This window comes from Rhinoraja longicauda, chromosome 6 (genome assembly GCF_053455715.1).
Source record: "Rhinoraja longicauda isolate Sanriku21f chromosome 6, sRhiLon1.1, whole genome shotgun sequence".
Taxonomy (NCBI): Eukaryota; Metazoa; Chordata; class Chondrichthyes; order Rajiformes; family Arhynchobatidae; genus Rhinoraja; species Rhinoraja longicauda.
In genome coordinates, this window is record NC_135958.1 from 76,154,073 (window position 1) to 76,166,732 (window position 12,660).

A 12,660-nucleotide genomic window follows, 5' to 3' on the forward strand; every position below is an offset into this window, starting at 1 on the left:
AAACAGCAGATGGAAGAGACATGAGTAAGTATTGTTTCCAACTAGAAACTGTTTTAATTCAATTATATTTTTTATTTCAGAGTGCACAGGTGGCAAATTACAATTTTCTAGATGTCTTCCCAAAAGTGTACTGTAGACCGCCAAAAGAAGTACTTGAAGAAGAAGTAAGGAAGTCCGAAACTCTGTCATGGAATGGGAATAGTATTGACCCTCTCATGGATGAGAAAGAATTTCAAAGTGAATCATTTCAAAGACCGTATCAATATCTCAGAAAATTTAAAAACAATCAGACCTTGGATAACTTTATTTACCAAGGAACTGTTGAAGGCAGCCATGTTGAATGCTTGCAGTTGTTTCTAATCTATTCTGGGGTAATGGATCCTTCATGGTCTGAGTTACGGAATTTTGCCTGGTTTCTTAACCTGCAGTTGAAGGACTGTGAAACTTCTGTGTTTTGTAACTTTGATTTCATCCAAGATACTCTACAAGGCTTTAAAGATTTTGTTGTTAACTTCATGATTTTGATGGCAAAAGATTTTGCAACACCATCTCTTAACATCTCAGACCAGAGCCCAGGAATTCCAGTTTCAAACTTAAATGGTGCTTCTGAAGAAGACATTGCACCATTTCTTTTGAGAAAAAAGTGGGAATCCGAGCCACATCCTTACATTTTCTTTAATGACGATCACATATCTATGACTTTCATTGGTTTTCATCTCCAACAAAATGGGCAAGGTGGCATTGATGCTATTGACCCATCAAATGGCAATATTATTAAACCAAATGTAATGACCCGTCAGCTGTATCAAGGTTTGCTGCTACAAAAAGTCCCGTTCAACATTAATTTTGATGAGCTTCCACGGAGTGAAAAGATTGAGAGGCTTTGCATGGTACTGGGCATTCAGTGGCCAATTGATCCCGATGAAACCTACGAGTTGACCACAGACAATATTTTAAAAATTCTTGCCATTCACATGAGATTCAGGTGTGGCATTCCTGTGATCATCATGGGAGAGACTGGGTGTGGTAAAACAAGGCTGATCAAATTCTTGTGTGAGTTACGGAAAATTGGTGCTGACACAGAGAACATGAAGCTAGTGAAAGTGCATGGTGGAACAACTGCAGATGTAATTTATTCAAAAATTAAAGAAGCAGAAGCCCTTGCAATATACAATAAGCAGGAGTTTGATTTTGACACCATCCTTTTTTTTGATGAAGCCAATACAAGTGAAGCTGTTAGCTGCATTAAGGAAGTTGTTTGTGACCATATGATTGAAGGCGTTCCTTTAAGTCCCAATACAGGCTTGCAGATAATTGCAGCATGCAATCCTTACAGAAAACACACAGATGAAATGATAAAGCGTTTGGAGTCAGCTGGGCTAGGCTACCGTGTCCGAGCAGATGAAACTGAAGATAAATTGGGATGCATTCCTTTGAGGCAACTTGTCTATCGTGTGCAAGCTTTGCCTCCTAGTATGATACCATTAGTGTGGGATTTTGGGCAACTTGATGATCGCACTGAGAAGATGTACATCCAGCAAATTGTCCAAAGGTTGACCCAGTCCATTTCAGTTTCCTCTCTCAATATTAAATGCATGGTGGATACTTTGTCAGCTTCACAAAATTTCATGAGATGCCAGCAAGACGAGTGCAGTTTTGTAAGCCTTCGAGATGTGGAAAGATGTATAAAAGTGTTTGTTTGGTTTTACAACAATCGCAACATGCTATTGGACAATTTGGAACAATTTCTACAAGATGATGACAATGAAGAGGTATCCATTCCATCAAGTGATGACAACTGGCCTTTTGTGTTGGCACTTGGAGTTTGTTATCATGCATGTTTGGAAAACAAGGATGTTTATCGTAGGGCCATCTGCCATCATCTGCCTTCACCATATGATGATCCTTCAACATTTTCACAGCAACTTGAGCTCTTCCAAGATCTTTTACTAAGTGGTGCACCCCTGCGAGAAACAATTGCCAGGAATTCTGCATTAAAGGAGAACGTTTTCATGATGGTCATTTGCATTGAACTTAAAATCCCTCTTTTCTTGGTTGGAAAGCCTGGCAGCTCCAAATCTCTTGCAAAAACAATTGTAGCAGATGCAATGCAGGGCAAATCAGCACATTCTGAATTATATAAAAAACTAAAACAGATCCATTTAGTGTCTTTCCAGTGTAGTCCTCATTCCACCTCTGAAGGAATAATCAATACATTTAAGCAGTGTGCACGCTTCCAAGAAGGGAAGAACCTAGATGAATATGTTTCTGTTGTGGTCTTGGATGAAATTGGTCTTGCAGAAGATTCTCCAAAAATGCCACTAAAAGCTCTTCATCCACTCTTAGAAGATGGATGCATTGACGATGACCCTGTTAAACATAAAAAAGTAGGTTTCGTTGGAATATCCAACTGGGCTCTCGATCCTGCCAAAATGAATAGAGGGATTTTTGTATCGCGAGGGGATCCTGACAAAGAGGAATTGATTGAAAGTGCCAAAGGAATCAGTTCTTCTGACCCAATGATACAAAAAAAAGTGAAAGGATCATTTGTGAACTTTGCAGATGCGTATCTAAAAATTTGTAAACAACAAGCTAAAGAGTTTTTTGGACTACGTGACTATTACAGTTTAATAAAAATGGTCTTTTCACTTTCGAAAACCTCCAAATCAGAACCAACCCCAGAGCAGTTGGCCGAGATTGTGCTGCGTAACTTTAGTGGAAGCGATGATGTTAATGTTATGGTTGTTTTCAAGTCTGTACTTAAGAATATTTCTCATGACAGCATCAACACGTTGGATCTGATCAAATGCAACATATATGCTGCAGATTCTCATGATATGGAGTGTCGGTACCTTCTTATTCTTACCAAAAATTTTGCAGCTCTTCAAATACTTCAACAAATGTTTTTTGCCAATCAACATCAGCCTGAGATAATCTTTGGGTCTAGTTTTCCAAAAGATCAGGATTATACTCAGATTTGCAGAAACATCAACCGTGTTAAGATTTGCATGGAAACTGGGCAAATGGTAGTTCTGTTAAATCTGCAGAATCTTTATGAAAGTCTTTACGATGCATTGAATCAATATTACGTGTACCTTGGAGGACAAAAATATGTGGATTTAGGATTGGGGACTCACAGAGTCAAATGCAGAGTCCATCCAAAGTTCAGACTGATAGTTATAGAGGAGAAGGAAGTAGTCTACCGAGAGTTTCCAATTCCACTGATCAATAGACTTGAGAAGCATTATCTTGATATTAACACGGTCCTTGACAGAGAGCAAAGAAGTACTGTAAACTGCATTGAAATGTGGGTGCAGAGGTTCACAGCAGTCAGATCCCAAAATGTTTCAACCCATGGCAGGGAACAGAAATATGATCCATCTGATGTGTTTGTTGGCTATCACTCTGACACATGTGCATCTGTTGTTTTAAAAATAACACAAAGCTTGAAGCAGACTCAAAGATCTTGGGAAGATGTTCTCAATGAAGCACAATGGGTGCTACTGAATTGCGCCACCCCGGATTCCGTGGTTCGTTTAACTAATTCTAAACTTCATGCACACGAGACTGATGTGGTTGTGCAGAAATACTTCGAAGAACAGCATCACGATTCTCTTGCAGATTTCATCCATTCGCATATCAAACCTGGAGTTCAGACCCGCGCAGTTTTCACTGAGGTACTGTAATTTTTATGTCAAATATAATTTGCTATGTTATAACAGTGACATTAGATTACTTTTTAGATTACTAGATCAGTTTGCAACTCTAGCCATACTGAAAATCTACTGAGTTACCTGTAGATTTACCGTCTCCATAACGTTTGAGAACTTTGTTTCTTCAGGCAAGCTTAAAAGTTAGAATCCTTTTTGGTATTGGAATTTTTTTTTTTTTCATCTCTTGGAAAACTGGATTTCATGCATATAATGTAACTGTACAAGATTCCTATTTCAAGCATGTTTCACTTGGGGTATGTCCACAATTTGAAGTAAAATTAAGAATGTTGAATCAGCTTACTAAGACCGTGCCTGGTTAGGAACACAGCAGGAACATATTTTAGTTATTGTATTCTTATCAATAATTAAAGAATGACATTCTTTGTTTTAGGTTACAACATATTCACGTCTTCTAACTGCTTCTGACATTGAATTCTTGCAAAGAGAAATAAGTGGCAGTGTTCAGAATATCTTCCTTTGCTCACTACAGCAGTTTGAAACAGAGCATTCATTTCTGAAGAAAATAAGGTTTGTTTAAAGTTAATGTCCAAATGAAATCAACGGTTTTCAAATTAGCAATAGCAGCCAAAAGCACCAAGAGCCGTTTTGTACCAGTATCACAATGTGCAGTTTTATTTTGCAGTGTGTGAAGACATTTTGAATTTCTAAATTTAGTTCTATTTTTATTTATGTATAATCTTTTATTTTATTCAATGTTAGAAAGGGGGAGTGAGATTGTCAAAATAAACTATAAACAATAAAAACAGAAAATGCTGGAAACACTTAGCAGGTCAGATAGCACATCTCTGTGCATAACTGTTGCCTGCCTTGCGGAGTGTTTCCAGCATCTTTTGTTTTTATTTCAGATTTGCAGCATCTTTGGCTTTTTCAAATTCACATCAGGAATGCAAATGTGTTTGGCTTCAAGTGACACAATGGAGTCTTATTCACAGTAACTTGGAATATCAAGATTTATCCTTTCAGCTCAATTATGCCCTTCACTATAGTCCAGCTGCCAGTAATCCATTAATGATTCTTGTGTTAAAGTGTAAAGGTAATAGTTTTGATGTCGGAGGACCCAGTGGAAGGAAGCATAAAGAAATCAAAATCATATTTTATTCTTTTAAATATTGCACCTTATTATTAACAAATATAAATTATCATGTAAAAATGTATTCCCAAAAGTAATTTGAAATAAATTAAAATGATAATGTAACACTACATCACCATAAAGTCTGATATAGCAGCAATCAGCAGTAGCAGCAGCAGGAGCAGCAAGCAGCAGCAGTAGCAAGCAGCAGCAAGCAGCACCAAGCTGTGTTGCTTGGGAAGTATTGTGTGGGGATAGTAAGGAGTAAGTCCTGTGTGATCTCCCGGACTAGTTTCGATCGCCTAGCTTGGGGTCGGAGAGGAATTTCCCGGATTTTTTCCCAAATTGGCCTGGGTTTTTTATCCGGTTTTTCGCCTCTCCCAGGAGATTACTCAGTTCTTTTGGGTGGGCGGTTGGAGCGGTTGGAGTAGCGGCCGGGCGGTAGGTTTAGTAACCGAGCGCGGGGGCTTTGTTTGGAGAGTATGACTGCCAGGGCATTTTTTTGTTCTGGGTGTCAGATGTGGGGAATCTGGGAGTCTGATAGTCTTCCAGACATCCACATCTGCGCCAGGTGTGACGAGATGGGGCTCCTAAGGGACCGTATTAGGAACCTGGAGAGGCAGATTGATGACCTCCGTCTGATCCGGGAGAGTGAGGAGGTTATAGATAGGAGTTACAGGGAGGTGGTCACTCCTAGACCACGGGAGGTAGACAAGTGGGTCACTGTTAGGGGGGGCAAGGAACAGAGGCAGGGACTAGGGAGTACCCCGGTGGCTGTACCCCTTGGAAATAAGTACTCCTGTTTAAGTACTGTTGGGGGGGACAGCCTACCTGGGGGCAACGACGGTGCCCGGGCCTCTGGCAAGGAGTCCGGCCCTGTTGCTCAGAAGGGTAGGGAAAGGAAGAGGAGAGCAGTAGTAATAGGGGACTCTATAGTGAGGGGGTCAGATAGGCGTTTCTGTGGACGCAGTCGGGAGACCCGGATGGTGGTTTGCCTCCCTGGTGCCGGTGTCCGGGATGTGTCTGAGCGTGTCCAGGATATCCTGAAAGGGGAGGGAGAGGAGCCAGAGGTCGTGGTACATATAGGTACCAACAATATAGGTAGGATAAGGGAAGAGGTCCTGAAAGGAGAATTCAGGGGGCTAGGAAGAGAGTTAAAAAAAAAGGACTTCCAAAGTAATAATCTCAGGCTTACTGCCTGTGCCACGCGATAGTGAGAATAGGAATGGAGTGAGGTGGAGGATAAATACGTGGCTGAGGAACTGGTGCAGGGAGCAGGGTTTCAAGTTTCTGGATCATTGGGACCTCTTCTGGGGGAAGTATGACCTGTACAAAAAGGACGGGTTGCATCTGAACCCGAGGGGAACCAATATCCTGGCGGGGAGATTTGCTAAAATAACTGCAGAGACTTTAAACTAGTACGGTTGGGGGGAGGGACTCAAACACAGATAGCTAATAGGCAGTGTGTGAGGCAGGAGGCAGAAAAGGGAAACACTCAGACCCAATATGTAGGAGAGAAAGAAGGGAAAAGAAATAAACTGAGAATAAGAAATGATGGGTCCCTTAAATGTGTATATTTTAATGCTAGGAGCATTGTAAGAAAGGTGGATGAGCTTAGAGCCTGGATTGACATCTGGAAGTATGATGTTGTGGCGATCAGTGAAACATGGTTGCAGGAGGGTTGCGATTGGCAATTAAATATTCCAGGATTTCATTGTTTCAGATGTGATAGAATCGGAGGGGCAAGAGGTGGGGGTGTTGCATTGCTTGTCAGGGAGGATATCACAGCAGTGCTTTGGCAGGACAGACTAGAAGGCTCGATTAAGGAGGCTGTTTGGGTGGAACTCAGAAATGAGAAAGGTTTAGCAACACTTATAGGGGCGTATTATAGACCGCCAAATAGGGAACGAGAATTGGAAGAGCAAATATGTAAGGAGATAGCAGATATTAGTAGTAAGCACAGAGTGGTGATTGTGGGTGATTTCAATTTTCCGTATATAGACTGGGAATCACATTCTGTTAAAGGGCTGGATGGTTTGGAGTTTGTAAAATGTGTGCAGGATAGTTTTTTGCAGCAATACGTAGAGGTGCCTACCAGAGAAGGGGCAGTGTTGGACCTCCTGTTAGGAAATGAGATGGGTCAGGTGACGGAGGTATGTGTTGAGGAGCACTTTGGGTCTAGTGATCATAATGCCATTAGTTTCAATATCATTATGGAGAAGGTCAAATCTGGACCAAGGGTTGAGATTTTGGATTGGAGAAAGGCTAATTTTGAGGAGATGAGAAAGGATTTAAAAGGAGTGAAATGGAAATTGTTGTTTTATGAAAAGGATATAATAGAGAAATGGAGGATATTTAAAGGTGAAATTTTGAGAGTACAGTCTTTATGTCCCTGTTCGGTGGAAAGGAAAGAATAATAATTTGAAAGAGCCGTGGTTTTCCAGGGAAATTGGACACTTGGTTCGGAAAAAGAGGGAGATATACAATAAATATAAGCGGCAGGGAGTAAATGAGGTTTTTGAGGAATATAAAGAATGTAAAAGGAATCTTAAAAAGGAAATTAGAAAAGCGAAAAAAAGATATGAGGCTGCTTTGGCAAGTAATGTAAAAGTAAACCCCAAGGGGTTCTACAGATATGTCAATAGCAAAAGGATAGTGAGGGATAAAATTGGTCCATTAGAGAGTCAGAGTGGACAGCTATGTGCTGAGCCGGAAGAAATGGGGGAGATATTAAACAATTTCTTTTCTTCGGTATTTACCGAGGAGAAGGATATTGAATTATGTGAGGTAAGTGAAACAAGTAGAGTAGTGATGGAAATTAGGAGGATTAAAGAAGAGGAGGTACGGACACTTTTGAAGAATATAAAAGTGGATAAGTCTCCAGGTCCTGATAGGATATTCCCTAGGACATTGAGGGAAGTTAGTGCAGAAATAGCAGGGGCTATGACGGAAATATTTCAAACGTCATTAGAAACAGGGATGGTGCCGGAAGATTGGCGCATTGCGCATCTTGTGCCTTTGTTTAAAAAAGGTTCTAAAAGTAAACCTAGCAATTATAGACCTATTAGTTTGACGTCTGTGGTGGGAAAATTAATGGAAAAGATACTTGGGGACAATATATATAATTATTTGGATAATCAAGGCCTGATTAGAAACAGTCAACATGGATTTGTGCCTGGAAGGTCATGTTTGACTAATCTTCTTGAATTTTTTGAAGAGGTTACCAAGGAAATTGATAAGGGCAAGGCTGTGGATGTTGTCTATATGGACTTCAGTAAGGCATTTGACAAGGTTCCACGTGGAAGGTTGATTAAGAAGGTTAAATCGTTGGGTATTAATAGTGAGGTTGCAAGATGGATTCAACAATGGCTGAATGGGAGATACCAGAGGGTAACGGTTGACAATTGTATGTCAGGTTGGAGGCCAGTGTCTAGTGGAGTGCCCCAAGGATCTGTGTTGGGTCCACTGTTGTTTGTCATTTACATTAATGATCTGGATGATGGTGTGGCAAATTGGATTAGTAAATATGCAGATGATACTAAGATAGGTGGAGTAGTTGATAGTGAGGTAGATTTTCAAAGTCAACAGAGAGACTTGGGCCTTTTGGAAGGGTGGGCTGAAAGATGGCAGATGGAGTTTAATGCTGATAAGTGTGAGGTGCTGCATTTTGGTAGGACAAATCAAAATAGGACGTACAGGGTAAATGGTAGGGAATTGAGGAATGCAGTGGAACAGAGGGATCTGGGAATAACTGCATTGTTCCCTGAAGGTGGAATCTCATGTGGATAGGGTGGTGAAGAAGGCGTTTGGTATGCTTGCCTTTATAAATCAGAGCATCGAGTATAGAAGTTGGGATGTAATGTTGAAATTGTACAGGGCATTGGTGAGGCCGAATCTGGAGTATGGTGTGCAGTTCTGGTCGCCAAATTATAGGAAGGATGTCGACAAAATGGAGAGGGTACAGAGGAGATTTACTAGAATGTTGCCTGGGTTTCAGCACTTAGGCTACAGAGAGAGGTTGAATAGGTTGGGTCTTTATTCTTTGGAGCGTAGAAGGTTGAGGGGGGACTTGATAGAGGTTTTTAAAATTTTGAGAGGGACGGACAGAGTTGACGTGGGTAGGCTTTTCCCTTTGAGAGTGGGGAAGATTCCAACAAGGGGACATAGCTTCAGAATTGAGGGACAAAGGTTTAGGGGTAACATGAGGGGGAACTTCTTTACTCAGAGGGTTGTGGCTGTATGGAATGGGCTTCCGGTGGAAGTGGTGGAGGCTGGCTCGATTTTATTATTTAAGAGTAAATTGGATAGGTATATGGATAGGAGGGGATTGGAGGGTTATGGTCTGAGTGCAGGTAGATGAGACTAGGTCAGGGAGAATGGTCGGCGTCGACAGGCCTGTTTCCATGCTGTAGTTGTTATATGTTATAGAGAAGGTTGCGATAATTGTTTTCTCTTCAATGCAGTTGGGAAGGATATCCAGATTAATATGTGTATTAATCAATATTTCTTCTGATAAAATCCACCTTAATCTTGTTTGCTTACAATTTAAATGTAAACAAATGCTGGCCAATTAAACATATTCAAATGTCTTGTTTCTAGGCACTGTATCGATTCTAGCCAGGGAAACACAATCTTGCTTATACAAACGGATTTTGAAAACAATTTACAGAGTGCTAATTTGATTGCTTCTGCCAAGTAAGTCCATGTCAGAGTTTTACCTTCACTTAAATTATTTTCTGCTTTTCTTTGTTGAGAAAATTTAAAGCAAGGTAATGCTGGTCATGAGATCTTCTTTCTTCCAACATGGTTACTGTTGTTGCAAAGTTAGGTCAGTATGATTTATCATCTTTTAGACATACCTTGAAACCTTTAAAGAATGAATGCTACAGTGCAAAGTACTGTATTTCCATTTTAATTAGGCAAAATATTTGATTAGTGAGAGTATACAACAATAGGAGGATGTCAAAGGTAAAGTAAGTGGAAAAGATGAGTTTGAATTTGAGAATATGGAAGCATAGGACACTGCAATGAAAGGACTAAGAATATGTTAAAAAAAACACTCTAGGAATATACAAAGCTATTGCAATACTCTTGCAATAGAGTTCACAAAGATAGGAAGGAATGAAATGATGAAGAAAATTGAACCACAGGGAAGAGAATTAAATGGGAATCTTTGACAGATCAGAAGCCAATTTTGATCGTTAAAGGATGAGTGGTAGATGAGAGACTTGGTGCCTTTAGATAGTTACTTTTGGATAAACAGGAATTCATAACAGGTGGAAATTGCAAGGAAAACTATTTGAACATTCCAATAGGATTCCAAAAGAATAGATGTAGATTCAACTGCCAATAAGGTTGATGGTAGTGAGGGTGGAGTGCATCCTGTCCAAGATGTCATCAGTATCAACCTGCATCACCTAGTATATAACACAGCCTAAACATTTAGCCACCTAAACCATGCCAGAACTCTCTTAAAATTATTTTGTTGTAGAAATCTTTTTTTTTAAAGATTAAATTAATATTTTCTGCCTTGATTTAGAAGTTGCAATACATTATTGTTCTTTGCTGGCACTGAATGACAGAAACATCTGTGATTGCAGTTATAATGAATATATTTTAATTGCATTAACCATATATTGGATAGCTGTCAAAAACTATTATAAATTTTAATGTAATTAATATTTCCATCATTAATTCGTGTTTTGTGTTGGGGTTTTTTCAATAAAAATAAATTTAAGCAAGATTGTATAATTTTATATGGTAGTAAACTTTTTCCTCCCCAAACCTTTTAAAATAATATGTTTTTGTCGTCATTCTTTCTAGGCACTATACTTAGGAAATTAATATATTTGATTTTGTGTATTTTATTATACATGTTTCATAGTATCAGCAGTTTACATTAACATTTGTAAAGGTATTATGCTTTGAATTTCCAGAGTGACTGTAATGATAGATGTTAAAAGTAGAAATTAGTTTATACATATTCTAATACAATTTGTGTTCTTTATGTAGGTATTCCACATTAAATGAAATCAACATAAGCAAAAGTGACAATAGAACAGTCTACATTTATTTTCTCACTAAATTGCCAAGAATAGAAGGTGGATCAGCATACATAGGATTTCATGGAGGTACGAGTGATACTACACAGCTTTTAGTTTTTTTTATGTACCTTAAGTTAAAATTTTAAAAACAGCTACTCCTGAGTTTAAAGTGGTCTTATGTGAAACAATACATAGTTCAATAGTAACTGCCTGCATGAGTAAATTGTTTTGTGAATTTATAGAGTGACATTTAACTAATCAAGATATGAAATAAAACAGATCTTGCAACTGTTCACCAACTTACTGTGAATCCTGCCGTATTCTGCCTGAGAATTTGTCGCTGGCATCTTCAGTTGAAAGAAATGTGTCTTTAGTAAATTAATCCTCAAGTATTCATAGAAGAGTTCTATGTAATCAACCAATAATGTTCACACTGTGCACATTTACTTAAACACTCGGTCACCTCTTGTTTGTGGTCTCTCTTGGCCAAGCCTTCTCCATTCATTCAATTAGTTATTGGATTCAGACCACACTTTTCCAGGTCTCGGAGCTTTCAGAAAATCTTAAAACTTATCAAAGTGTGATTTGCTTGGAGATGGATCTCATCCATTTGTAGAACCCTCTTAACTATCGCCATTGGTGAGTTGGTATTTTTGCTGTGATTAATTCTCAAAGAACAAGTGCAGGAACAGTGATGCATTATTTGGTCCTTCATGATATATGACACAACTTCATTTATCCTCTTTTAACCCTTCCACCTCATATCTCTTTTACACATAATCGATCATTAATTTGTTGTTGTGGATATATCAAACTCTATTTTTCAGTTTGTTAACTTTATATCTGAGAGAGATGATTCTAAATTTTGCACATCCGGTACTTTTGGTATATTGCAGTGAGGGTTTCTGTTTATTTGAACAGTTTAAATTCCACCTCCAGTTTAAATTCCATTTGGAATATTTTGGAGGACCAAGAACCAAGACCCTTGAAATTCCAGATTTCCAAACCATTTTTTTTGTTTGAAAAACGATTTGCTTCTTACCTTCCAGGTAGTTCTTGTATCAATGTCTTTATATTTGTGCTACTTTTAATGCATTCTTTGCCAAGGAATATTTAAATATCACAGATGGACAAATGATCACGTGTGATAATAGACAATAGGTGCAGGAGTAGGCCATTCGGCCCTTCGAGCCAGCACCGCCATTCATTGTGACCATGGCTGATCATCCACAATCAATAACCCGTGCCTGCCTTCTCCCCATACCCCTTGATTCCACTGGCCCCTAGAGCTCTGTCTAACCCTCTCTTAAATCCATCCAGTAATTTGGCTTCCACTGCCCTCTGTGGCAGAGAATTCCACAAATTCACAACTCTCTGGGTAACACTGTATGACTATCTCATTAATTACATCTCGGCAAAGAAGTTAACAACTCAAATCCCTCATAAGAAATCTCATTAATTAAACCACTTTTTAAGATGAAGATCCTTTTCTTTTGAAGTTTGTACCTCCTGTCTACATATTTTAATAAATCAACTCCCAATAGACTGCCTGCAAAAATCCTACTGTACCTAATTAACCATCAGAACAGGTTTCAATAAATATTCCAATGCAACACAGTTTTGCAAATAAGGCAGCTACATGACACCATATACCGCCCACTGTTCCCATCAAACGCTCAAAGCAAAATGGCTTACATTGCATTTGAAATGGACACATTGAGTACTCTAATACAGAGCGTTTTAGAATTAAGCATCCTGCATGATCACCTTGAAATAGTATTTTCAAACAGACAATGACTGGGCAATAAACAAT

General features: G+C 39.1%; 1 protein-coding gene across 4 annotated transcripts in view; it reads left to right on the top strand.

Annotated features, from left to right (window-relative positions):
- LOC144594611 (E3 ubiquitin-protein ligase rnf213-alpha-like) overlaps nt 1-12,660 on the top strand; it is a 116,795-nt gene that overhangs the window by 48,070 nt on the left and 56,065 nt on the right. For all 4 annotated transcript variants that reach the window (XM_078401370.1, XM_078401373.1, XM_078401372.1 and 1 more), the window contains exons 27-30: nt 81-3,677; nt 4,105-4,241; nt 9,403-9,498; nt 10,816-10,934. In XM_078401370.1, the coding sequence (XP_078257496.1) occupies nt 81-3,677; nt 4,105-4,241; nt 9,403-9,498; nt 10,816-10,934 (3,949 nt within the window). The remainder of the gene's footprint in view (nt 1-80; nt 3,678-4,104; nt 4,242-9,402; nt 9,499-10,815; nt 10,935-12,660) is intronic.